General features: G+C 38.9%; 1 protein-coding gene and 1 long non-coding RNA gene across 3 annotated transcripts in view; one reads left to right on the top strand and one right to left on the bottom strand.

The window, feature by feature from the left end:
- Positions 1-12,932, top strand: part of PREX2 (phosphatidylinositol-3,4,5-trisphosphate dependent Rac exchange factor 2) — a 108,946-nt gene that overhangs the window by 79,958 nt on the left and 16,056 nt on the right. For both annotated transcript variants that reach the window (XM_028736756.2, XM_028736755.2), the window contains exons 27-35: positions 144-238; positions 1,143-1,225; positions 2,167-2,257; positions 3,317-3,445; positions 6,704-6,745; positions 7,550-7,767; positions 9,187-9,289; positions 10,082-10,225; positions 12,156-12,270. In XM_028736756.2, the coding sequence (XP_028592589.2) occupies positions 144-238; positions 1,143-1,225; positions 2,167-2,257; positions 3,317-3,445; positions 6,704-6,745; positions 7,550-7,767; positions 9,187-9,289; positions 10,082-10,225; positions 12,156-12,270 (1,020 nt within the window). The remainder of the gene's footprint in view (positions 1-143; positions 239-1,142; positions 1,226-2,166; positions 2,258-3,316; positions 3,446-6,703; positions 6,746-7,549; positions 7,768-9,186; positions 9,290-10,081; positions 10,226-12,155; positions 12,271-12,932) is intronic.
- LOC144328693 (uncharacterized) overlaps positions 10,218-12,932 on the bottom strand; it is a 35,058-nt gene continuing 32,343 nt past the window's right edge. The window contains exon 4 of the long non-coding RNA XR_013393900.1: positions 10,218-11,060. This is a non-coding gene — a long non-coding RNA (uncharacterized LOC144328693). The remainder of the gene's footprint in view (positions 11,061-12,932) is intronic.

The following is a 12,932-nucleotide window of genomic DNA, read 5'->3' as shown; positions in this document are numbered from 1 at the left end:
AAATGTACAGCCTGGATAACTTAGGTTAGGAACTGTAAAGAGGCGCTTGGTCAAGAGAAAAAGATAAAAGGATGGAAAAGCTGCTGTTTAAATATAAATGTTCCAAGAGGATTTATAATCTGTGTTTTCTTTCCCCTATTCAGTGATTGCAACAGCAACAGAAATTCTAGTGCATCTTTTACCAGTATTTCCAGTAGCCAATGCAGTTCCTTCTTTCACAGTGATGAAATGGATTCAGGTAATTCTGATACCCCCACCCACACCAAATGTACTTTGCTAGAGGAAATTGTATGAGATTTGTTAACTAGATGGGTTTGTCTACTTGCCTTCTGAAGTAGATGAAAGGAATGTTTGTCTTCCTTTTGCTTTAATGCATGCTTCAGTTAGCTCTACAGATGCTTCAGCTTCTGATGCAAATAAAGTGAATCTGTAAGAAGTGTTGTCCTTTGATCTTGCAAAATACTTATGTGAAAATTAGGCAGGGTGCAAGAATCATCTTAATCTCCTCACCACTACCACAAATGGCTTGGGAACAGAGAACAAAGAGCAAAGGCCAGTGTTGTCAGTGCAAAGCTCCTGATTCAGTAATGAGGGCAACCTCAATTCCCTGTGCTTCAAACAAAGTTAGTTAGATGCTGAGAACTCAACATTTCCAACACTCAAACATGGAACAGTCAGACAACGCTTTAACACCTGACAGCAATGCTTTGCCATTTCAGGATTTCTTCTTCTTTCTTAAATCAAACAAACAACTCCTCTTTGCTTCCTCTGTCAGGCGATTGAAATACTCAGTCATTACTAGTTAAAAGTGAAAGACGTTGAGAAACAGCAGGCTTTACCACCTTCCCCCACAAAGCCCTGGCATTTCAAGAACTGGGATGAGGAATGAAATGGATTAGATAGGCTGCAGTGAGCATCAAAAAAAGTGTGAGGAAAGCTAAAAGGAAAGCAGCTGTAGTAAGAAAAGGAATGCGATGGTCATTTCACCTTTGGAATACCCTGTCCTGGAAGCAGAAGCAGTGCCATCACATATGGCAGCAATATTAGACCCCTTTTCTGTGCAACAAAGTGATCCACGTGTAAGGTTTGTACAGTCTGTTAAATTCAAAATCTCATAAGAATTTCAAATATTGTTTTAATAGGTGATGAACTTCCTTTAAGTATACGCATCTCTCATGACAAGCAAGACAAACTCCATGGTTGTCTGGAACATCTTTTTGGTCAGGTATTCAATTATTACCATCTATGATACTACGATTTTTTATTTTTTTTGCGGTACAAAAACAGTGCTATCTTCTAATAAAATGAGACTATACAGGGATGCATTGTGAAAATTATCTGAAGCAATTTCCCCTCCCTTTCTGGCTTGCATTGTTCTTTCAAATGCTGTGCCTTATTTATTCTTCTCTAGAATGTATTTGGGATGCGGGTGGTGCTGTGGGTTAAACCACAGAGCCTAGGGCTTGACGATCAGAAGGTCGGCGGTTCGAATCCCCGCGATGGGGTGAGCTCCCGTTGCTCGGTCCCTGCTCCTGCCAACCTAGCAGTTCGAAAGCATGAAGTGCAAGTAGATAAATAGGTGGGAAGGTAAACGGCGTTTCCGTGCGCTGCTCTGGTTCACCAGAAGTGGCTTAGTCATGCTGGCCACATGACCCGGAAGCTGTACGCTGGCTCCCTCGGCCAATAAAGCGAGATGAGCGCCGCAACCCCAGAGTCAGGGGTCCCTTTACCTTTAGAATGTATTCTTAGGCATGAGCCTGCTTTGCATGCAAAAGGACTTTGGTTCAATCCCTGGCATCTCTAGGTAGGGCTGGGAAAAGACCTTAGTCTTGAAATCCTAGAGGGTCCCTGCCAGTCCAGCTAGTTGGACCAATGTGGTCTGACTTAGTACATGTCCCCAGGAAACCTAACACCAGCCCCTGGCCGCTGTGCAATTCTTTAAAGTTAAAAGCAATCATGGAGTATGGGATCAGATTACAACTGTAGCACTGGCAGAGAGGCATTTCTCCCTTTCCATATTCATATTCCTGATCTTACTCCAAAGCTTCTATTTGTCCCAAAGGGAAAACATGCACCTACCTTTTGTGTTTGTCTCGATGGATCCAACATAAACTTTACAAAAAGCTAGTTACGTTTTCACCATTCAATTGATTTTCAACTCTACAGGTAGATTCAATTATCAATCTACTGAAAGGACCAGCAGTGGCAAGAGCTTTTGAGCAGACAAAGTTCTTCACACCAGGTCGAAGCTTGCAAGGTAATATTCAAACCCAAGTATGGCAGTCAATGGGGTTTCAAACAGAAACAGAAGATAGATACACCTGTTAATCTAGCACTGGAGTTAAAAAAAAAAGATTTTTTTAAAATATGAAATAATATGAAAGGGTTCTATTCTGTCACATGAAACAGCCTGAATTTCAAGATAGTTCTCTGAGACTGTGCTCTGTGTTCTGCTACCTTCTGAAGTTAGGAGGGTGATAACTAGGGAGAGGCCCTTCCCTGTTTTTGAATGATAACTAGGGAGAGGCCCTTCCCTGTTTTTGAATGCTCTCGCCAAGAACGCTCACATGGCAATGCTTTTATTTATCCAACCATTTTTATACAACATCTTAAACAATGTAATAACTGTCAATTAGTAATCTTTTAGAACTGGAGTTTTAATTGTTTTATTGAGATTGTGTTCACATTGATCTTTTAAAATTATGAATGATATTATTTATTATTGTGTTTTATACATTTACATTGTAAGCCATTCTGAAAGACTCAGGACTGAAGAGCAGGCTATAAATATTAATAGTTAAACAAATAAGCCTACAAATAAAATTCTGGCTTGTGTAAACCTTAATTTGTCCCCAGTCAGAATTAGCAACAGAGTTCAAAATATGATTTTCAGTTTTCATTTGGAGATAAATAGTTCATGAGATATGGAGTGCACATATGACCCATTTCATATCTTGTTGGTTAATATTATGGTTTGATTGCTGTGTCTGGAAGTTACATGTGTCAGAGCAGGTGGCCTATTAACTTATTTGGACTTATTTGCAAGCCTCATGTTTTTATGAGGAGTCTAACCTATTTTTTTACTGAACAGTATTTCTAAAATGTGTTGGTTATTATGTTAGTTGTTTTCTGGAAAATATATTATGAAGTGTTGCATTCTATTTATGCCCAATTAGTGCTGGTGTTGAATGAAAATGTTAAAGTCTTTACTGAAGGAAATGAATCTGAAGGCTCACCTTCAATATTTAAGTTCACTAAACTTATGGAGCAAAATTAAATTATAACAAATTAAAGAAGTAATTTTGCTTTTGAACAGAGTTTCAGCAAGAGATTGGACCTAAACTCAGCTGCCCAAAGCGATTGAGACTTCACATCAAACAAGACCCCTGGAATCTCCCTAGCAGTGTTCAAAACCTTTCCCAAAACATCAGAAAACTTGTTGAAGGTAACTCATTTATCATAGGTAGTTTTGTCATACTTCTGAGATAGAGCTTGTGAGATTTATAGAATCTTTCGAGGAATAATGTACATTCCAAAACAATACCAGTAGCCTGACTAGCCGAGTCAATGGAGACTAATGTTGCCAATGGGAGACCCTAGATCTGTGTTCAGAAATTGGAGTCATCATTGCCTCCTTTGATGCAATGTGGAGAATTCTTGAGCTATGATATCAGCTTCTCCAGTCATCCTGCCTGGTGACTGCAAGGAACTAGTAGGTAGGACTACTCTGGAGAAGCCGTCAGTAATATCTTGTGCTTGAGCTGTAGAAGTAGTCTCCACAGGGTCTTCCTGATTATTGGTTTTCTCTTGCTAGTTCACCCCATCCTGTCTGCAGTCACTTTGTGGATAAAGGAAAAGTCTCAGCATAGTTGGCTAACATGTCCAAATTCCTACTTAATAAAAGCTGCATCTTTCTGCACAGTGTAAGCACAATCCATTATCAGTATTTTAAGTTAATTTGAAGATATTTAATGTCTCCTGAGTTGCATCTAGAATTTGCAAATACCCAAACAGAGACCAGAAAATCTCTTTTGACTCTCATCTAAACTCATTTTGGTGAACCAAGTATGCTGTGATTGAAACTTTGCTGATTTGTTATGGAAGTTAACTAAAGTAATCTATGATGAAAATCAGGGGCTGTTGGGCTTTTGGTCATAGTTCTTTTTAGTGTGTACGCAGAATACCAAATTAAATGATGATTGGTGATTAAACATAGATGTAATATTAAAATATTCACTGCTCTTCAATTGATTTTAGTAGTGAATAATGAGGATAAAAGGGACGCGGGTGGTGCTGTGGGTAAAACCTCAGCGCCTAGGACTTGCCGATCGTCAGGTCGGCGGTTTGAATCCCCGCGGCAGGGTGCGCTCCCATTGCTCGGTCCTGCCTGCTCGGTCTCAGCGCCTGCCAACCTAGTAGTTCAAAAGCACCCCCGGGTGCAAGTAGATAAATAGGGACCGCTTACTAGCGGGAAGGTAAACGGCGTTTCCGTGTGCTGCGCTGGCTTGCCAGATGCAGCTTGTCACGCTGGCCACGTGACCCGGAAGTGTCTTCGGACAGCGCTGGCCCCCGGCCTCTTAAGCGAGATGGGCGCGCAACCCCAGAGTCGGACACGACTGGCCCGTACGGGCAGTGGTACCTTTACCTTTACCTTTAATGAGGATAAAAATAGAAAATTCATTCTATTCATATCATGATTTTTCTAAGATTTCACTTGGTTTGTTCACTTAGATAGAAGGGAGATTATTAGAAATACACAACAAAAGCTGTCCTACAAAAATGGACCAGAGCTACTTAGTTTCCTTAGGAAATACTGTAGGTGAAAATGTTTAATTCAATGTGAAATATATTCAAGGCCAGCAGATGAATTTTAAAAAGTCTTGTAATGTGACCAGGGACAGATAAGGATGATTAATTAAGCTGACTGGTGTGCATTTCAGTATGCATTTGGCAGTTGCATTGGTTCACTGAAATTAGCTAGATATTAATGAGAAGTTCTGCTGATTGTGATGGCAGAAGGATAGTGTTTTGAATCATACTTAATTTGAGGCAAGGTGTCACGAATATGCTGATGACACCCAGCATTTCTATTTAACATTTGAATCAAGAGAGGCCATGGATGTCCCAAAACAGTGCCTTGATGCAGCCATGGGAAGGAGGACTGCTAAAAAGCTGCAACTGAATCCTGATGGGAGACCCAATGGATGAGCAATTCCCAAGTCTCACAGTTGGGGTGCACACCTGCTCTCGATAGGGTTATAGCTCCTCTGAAGGAGCAGGTGTATAGTTCTGGGGTGTTCCTAGATCCATCACTGACTTAGTCTGGGTGACCTCCATGGCTCAGAATACACCTTACCAGCTTCAATTTTTCTACCAACTATGACCATGCATTGACAGGGATAATTTGGCTGTTCATACATTGGCAACCTGACTACTCTTGAGTCTCGCTTGGAAGCTGTAGCTGCAAAAGAGCAAGTTTAAGGTTTTGTTGGTATGTAAAGTTCTAAACTTGAGACCGCAGTCGGCTTTCCTCTATATAGATCAAGCTGAGTTTTTTAAGATTTTCCAACCAATTTATCACTTCTTAACAATGCAGAAGCAGGCCTTTTCAGTGGTAGCGTCCACATTCTGGAATGTACTCCCTTGGGTAATTTGTGAGGCAGATACATTAATAACTTTTTAATCCCTCTTTAAACTATATATTTTGTGTACTCTTACATTTTCTATTCTGTTTTGTACATTGCTCAGTTTTATGTGATGCATACTTTTTGTTTTGTTTTTATCTTTAGGGAATGTTATTGATGATTATTCTTGTGTTTTTCTTGTTTTTATGTAAACTGCTTAGGAATTTTTATTATATAAAGCAGCATAATTTTCTAATAAATAAGAATAGAACCTAGAACCAGTAAGTTGATGTTCATGAATCCAGGAGTGAGAGAGGCTGGAACCAGTAAGTGCAGACCTGGGAAGAAACAAAAATCAGCACAGAGTACATGAGTGACAGATTGAGGAATAAAGAAAAAGGGCACATTTGGAAAACTGACTTGGATATGAGAGTCCTTTTTTTTTTTTTAAGGGATCCTAATTAGATATACTTAGTGAGCCAAATGCAAATTCTAGCAGAATTCTAGCTTCAGTGGTAATCTTTAGGCATTAGTTTGGGATGAGAACAGGAATCAGTTCAACACGACATAGTCAACACTGCAAATGCATCAATTGCTGTATAGAACAGAATTCCTAGAAATCAATATAATTAGTTAATTAAAAACCTAATATTAAGATTTACCCCCCTTTTTTTTACTCTTCATGTTTTAGCTTCTAAGAAATGATTGAAAGAAACAAATACCAACTTCTAAAACTATTGAACCAGGCGATAATTGTATGCACACTTAACTTGCCGTGGAACTGAATGTGGCTTATTTTTGAGTAGTCATAGGTTGGATTGTACAGCAGAATATGAATTCGCATATTCATATAGCTACAAATTTGCATATTCAAAGCTTACTAGAAATTCAGTGGTCCACTAACCTGTTCAGCATATATTGCTATTTTATTATTTAATTTGGAAAATGAATACAACAAGCATGATATTGTATGTATAATTAGAAGATTGGAAAAAATCAATAGAAAGATGGGCAAAGTGTGGTCAAATCTGAGTCCAAAACAGAATTTTGGCTTAAGTTTCTGTCCTTTTCTTCCCCAGAGGTGAAAGCAAGGGCACTCTTGGCACTCCTTGAATATACAGGTAATTTTAATGAATCCATTTCAGTATTTCTATTCAAAGCAGTTGGCTGAGTCTACCCAAGAATATTTGTTATATTTTCATGAGCTCAATGGGCACTCATAAAGATAGAAGAAAATGGAGCATAGAAATTGAGTGGTCCATATTAAGTGAAGTGAATATATTAAATGTGATTTCCCCCTTTCCTAACTGATGAAGAGCATGAAGAAGTATCAGTTGTCTGATAAAGGGTGATACTTAGAAATGGGGGAGCTAGTGCAAAATTCAACAAGTGAAATTAGGACCAAGAAGAGTAAGGAAAAGTCCTAGATACACTAAAACACATATTTTTTTAAAAAAGCAGGGGTTGCGGGAGGCTGAGATATGCAGGCCTATACAGGACAGAACATAGTGATGAATTATCAGGGACCAGTCTATAGACTGAAAACATATGGCACTCAATTTATTTGGTAATTTTTAATGAAAGTTGGTAGAAAAGAAGCACCAATGTGAACTATAGTTGACTTACTTGCTCTGCTTCCGAATCCTAATATAGTCGCCAGTGCCAAGCGATGCAGTGGCATTTGATAACTAAATAATTTATTGTTTAGAGTCAAAACTATTGCTGTAATCTACAAAGATTGTGAAGGGATGCTTGCATACGACATTGTGCTATCACATATGACAGCCGCTACTGTGTATAATGTCACATTTTGCCCAAGAAAATAATGGCACTGCTTCTTGCAGGAGAGACACAATTCATTGTGCATTTTCTTTATAGTCTATTTCTCCTTATTTATTTTTTCCCCTTCATTGTGCCCTTCACAGATAGTAAGATACAGCTCAGGCGAGACATGGTCTTTTGCCAAAGTCTGGTGGCCACAGTTTGTGCTTTTTCGGAACAGTTAATGGCTGCCTTAAATCAGATGTTTGACAATAACAAAGAGTGTGAAATGGAGACACAAGAGGCCAGCAGAAGATGGTTGGAACAGATATCCAGTGCCGGTGTCCTCCTTCACTTCCAGTCACTGTTGTCGCCAAATCTGGTGAGAGTTCCTGTGTGCAGCTGCGCCATTCTGTGTAATGTTCTTATAGTCCTGTCCAACGGCATCTGGAATTAACATCTGTCCAGAAGCTCATAGTGTATTTTCTAAAACCTATACCATTTCTAAAAATATAGGTAAAGGTAAAGGTACCCCTGCCCGTACGGGCCAGTCTTGACAGACTCTAGGGTTGTGCGCCCATCTCACTCAAGAGGCCGGGGGCCAGCGCTGTCCGGAGACACTTCCGGGTCACGTGGCCAGCGTGACATCGCTGCTCTGGCGAGCCAGAGCCGCACACGGAAACGCCGTTTACCTTCCCGCTAGTAAGCGGTCCCTATTTATCTACTTGCACCTGGGGGTGCTTTCGAACTGCTAGGTTGGCAGGCGCTGGGACCGAGCAGCGGGAGCGCACCCCGCCGCGGGGATTCGAACCGCCGACCTTTCGATCGGCAAGCCCTAGGCGCTGAGGCTTTTACCCACAGCGCCACCCGCGTCCCCTCTAAAAATATACTATGTTCTAAATTTAATTCAAATGGCTCTGTATTCTTTAGGAAGCTGACACATTGAACCAATAGGCAAAGGAAAGGTTTTGCATACTCTACACCCCCCCCCCCCGAATTTGCATTAATAACATTTGGTTTCCACTGGAATCCTGGAGCCAAACCCAGTCAAACAGCAACCATCCTGAGGGGCCTCAGTGCTTATTTAAGCATTGTGATCAATTTGTGTTTGGTTTTTGTTTGTTTATTTTTTAAATGTGCATTTGAGGAAGCTACAAATGTCTGTGTATATATTACATGTATCAAGGATAAAATATCTCTGTTCTTCTGGTGATTTTATTTAACGCTTCTGGCTTCAATAAGAAGCTGGATATAAAGCAAATTTATATTTTTCTAATCAACATGCTGATAAGCTAGGGAAGGTATCAGAAAATATAATTACTCAGAATCAGATTATTTGACTTCTGTTATAGCTACTGTAAGTTTTACCTTCTGGCAAAGTTCTGGAGGAATGCTCCCCTTGTTCAATAAACTGCACTGAGAAAATTACAATTTATTTTATAAGCCACAATAATACACAGAGTTGCATTTTAAAAGTATTAAATATTGTAACACAAAAATCTTGCTGTGCAGAATTTCTGAGCTTACTCATTTGCATGAAACACAATTACAATTTGATAAGATTAAAGTCCACAACCAACATAGCAAATGGTCAATTAACCTGCTATATATCATCCTTGCTAACAGTAATCTTTTGACAGCAGATGATGGAGTGCAAATTCAATAGAAATACATCAGTCTTCATGCACTCGTGAGTTAATTGGGTTAACTACTGAAACAGGATGTGACCACCTGCAGTTAATGTTAATAATGATATACATCAATCTAGTATCTTTAATAGACTCATATATATATATTTCAGGCTGATGAACAAGCTATGCTAGAAGACACATTGGTTGCACTGTTTGACTTGGAGAAAGTTACATTTTCTTTTAAGCAATCTGAACAAGAGCCTCTAGTTGCAAGTGAGTATTATACAATAAATGTTCGTCCTTCCATTGCTACTTCAAAATATAGTATGGTATAAATGCATAGAAGCTTTATCTTTTCTAACTTGTATCATATCACCTGCATATGGAATGGTTGGGTGTTTTATATAGCTTTGGAATGAATATAATTTTAGTCTTAAATCCCAGTGCAGATGCCCAAGTCCCAACTTTCTAAACATTGTTAGGTGAATGGAAATTGTGGCCTTCACATACTACCGAAATTACCCAACTTTCCTATTATAGGCGATCCCCCGCCCTTTTCCTTCCTTTAACTTAACAATGGTGCAATGTCATGTGTGCACCGATGTAAATGCTAATTATGATAACTATTGGCAGCCCAATGAGGTGTATGTGTGTGCTGGAGGCCCAAGTCCCTGGGCCCAGGGCCTGAAGGGAATCTGAAAAAGGGCTAGGAGCTAGGTGTGTGTGAACAATGAGCTCAAGGCAGTGTACATGGTACTCCCCACCCCCATATCATCCGTAAACCAATCTTGTGAAGTAGGTTAGGCTAAGAGATAGTGACTGGTTCAGGGCCATCTAGTGAGCTTCATGGCAAGAGGGGATTTGAACCCCATATCTAGTCCAACATTTAGCTGCCATACAACCCTGGCTTTCTTCTCTCACACACAGCTCCTTTCCCACTTCTCTAGCATGAGACATGTTGGCTCAGTTAATGTTTTCTTACAGTATTTGAAGTTTTTTGTAGCAAAAATGCTGAACGGGTGTTAGCATTTGATAAAACTGTAACATTTTTCTTTTCTTCTTTAGATATTCCAATCACATATCAAGCAGAAGGAAGCCGGCAAGCCTTGAAAGTTTACTTTTATCTTAATAGTTACAATTTTGAACAGCTTCCTCAAAGACTGAAGAATGGTGGAGGATTTAAAATTTACCCCGTCCTCTTTGCACAAGGTATGCTGGCAGTCTTCTCAAGCATTCTGTAGGAAGTCATGTTATTTTTGTGCGATGCTAATCGCACACATTGTGTGCGACTACAACCTGAGGCAAGTTTTAATGTTAATTTTTGTTGTTGTTGTTCTTCACTTCCAGTTATTTGGACACTGCCTTGAAAGTTTGAACTTGTCATATATATACAGACTGCAAAACCCCCCGCAAACAAACAAAACTCAATACCCAGTATTTGGTGTGGATGAACATCCAATATTGGATGCAGATTCTCCTATCTGCTGGGATTAGTTCATCTAAAAGAGCATGGGACTCCTAATCTCAGGGCTATGGGTTCAAGACCTATGTTGGGTGAAAGATTCCTGCATTGTACAGGGGTTGGACTAGATGACCGTTGTGGCCTCATCCAACTCTACAATTCTATAATTATTATTATTTTATTATTTTTTATGAAATCATTTTTATTGGTTTTACAGATACAAAGTACAAATAAACATAAACTATAAAAACATATCAGTATAAAGAGATTCTCCGAATCTCAAGACTTCCCTCCCATCCCCTCCATAGGGTCTCATTTTAAACATCTACAACTGCATATTCATCCGTACTCCAATTTTTATAGCAAACCATACTGCCCATAGTGATTTTTACACTACAAGTGAATCAAAATCCTGCTCTTGTTTCCATCTGCTTACAGTGGTCTCCTAAGTAACTTATAATTGTTTCCATTCATTTATAAAGTTTTTATCCTCTTTGTTTCTGAGTTTTCCAGTCAGCTTTGCCGTCTCGGCTTAGTCCATCAGTTTGGTTTGCCATTCTTCTCTGGTAGAGACGTACAATTCTATAATTATATGATATACATTGCAATAAATATCTGGACCTCATTGAACTAGATGAATTCATGTGAAGATGTGCATTCTTGTCTAGAGTTTAACTATGACTAGAGTTGGATTTAGATTTGGAGTCATTAATATGCAGTCATTTTCTACTCTTGCTGAAATGGAAAAAGAAAATGCCTTTAAACTGACCCCTGTACCAGGATTATTGAATAAGCACCTCTGTCTTTGTAGGTTGTACGGTCCCATTTACTAGTTATGACTCTAATGCAAGGATAAGGGTATATAATTTGACCAACAGCATTAACTATCTTTTGTAAAGGAAGAAAGCTAAGGACTTTTACAGCATGCAAGCGATTGGGCAATAAATGAATTATTTATTAACTGGCCATTTAACGAACTTTTAGCAGAATTAATATTCAGTATACAGTTAAGGCTGTGAACCCACATGCTGTTTTCAACAAAATTGTGTTTATTGGGAACATTTTCAAGTTGTTCCCTAGAGGGTCAAGTCCTCAAAATTTTATAATATCAAAGTGGTGCGATTCCTAATTGCAAAATCTTTTATTAATATGCTCCTTCCCTCAAATGTCAGTTACCGTGTTCCAATTTCAATGTAATAATGAGATTACTCACCTATTAAGTTCTAATTTTATCAGCTTTAGATTTGCATAAGTTCTTGTTAAATGAGTAGGTAAAGACTCAGCAATGAATAAAGATTAAGGCTGCAATCCTATGCATACCTAGCTGGATGTGTAAGAAGCATTGCCAATACTTGAAGAATAAATTGAAATGGTTCTTTCTAACTGCAGTGACAGAAACAGTACAGAAATTAGAAATCATATGAAAGAGAGAGTGGGACTATGGCACTGAACCTATTGCTGCACTCTCAGAATTCATTCCACAGCCACCCATCTATAGGAGGCTGCATATATGTCTGCAGAGTCTGCCAAACACACATAGGCAGCTCCCATGATATGAGATCCTGACTGTGCAGGGTTCCAGATCAAATGGATCCATTCAGGGGGCTTCAGCATATCTTAGACATATTTTAATCGGAAAAGAATCATATAGATAATTATATTAATTTTCTTTTGTAGCCCTAGAAAGCATGGAAGGCTATTATTACAGGGACAATGTATCAGTAGAAGAATTTCAAGCCCAGATTAATGCAGCTTCATTGGAAAAAGTGAAACAGTATAACCAAAAACTCAGGTAAGGTAATTGCTTATCTATATGTGTCTTATCCAAGAACTCAAATAGGAGTCACACTCTTGAAACAAGTAAAGGGCAAGTGAAGTCCTATTTAGTGGCTCTCTAAGCATAAGCATCTTTTAGGATTGCAAACTATTATTAATATGCATTGGTATCAACCTGACCTACAAATTAGTTCAGGTAGGAATACCTAAATTTAAGTCAGTATGGCAGTATTGCCACCCCTTCCTCTGCTTTGCAAATTTTAGACTGGAAATTCTTCATAGTAGGGAACTGTTCTCTGGTCTCTGGAAAGCACTATGCATACTGATGGCCCTGTATAAATAGCAGCAGCAACATCGTTATCTTAAATGCAACTAGTTTGACTAATTCATTTATTAAAAACAGTTCTTAACATTCTGTAGCGTTTCTTGCAAGCGTTTGTACTCTCATATGCAGAAAGACGGTTTGGATGTAATGCTCCAACTTCATAAATAAACTGTAGTTTACAAAGGGAATGAGCACCAGGCCTACATGTACATTCCCCTCTTGTACTGAATCAGTTCATATCCTAATATCCTGGTTAAGAGACCATGCCTGTTGTCTGATGTACATTCTCTGGTTTGTTTTAAATTGTTTTGTTATATTTTAATATTGTATGATTATATGGTTGCAACCACCAC

The sequence above is a fragment of the Podarcis muralis genome, chromosome 8 (assembly GCF_964188315.1).
Source record: "Podarcis muralis chromosome 8, rPodMur119.hap1.1, whole genome shotgun sequence".
Lineage (NCBI taxonomy): Eukaryota > Metazoa > Chordata > Lepidosauria > Squamata > Lacertidae > Podarcis > Podarcis muralis.
This window is presented reverse-complemented; position numbering and strand designations above follow the sequence as displayed.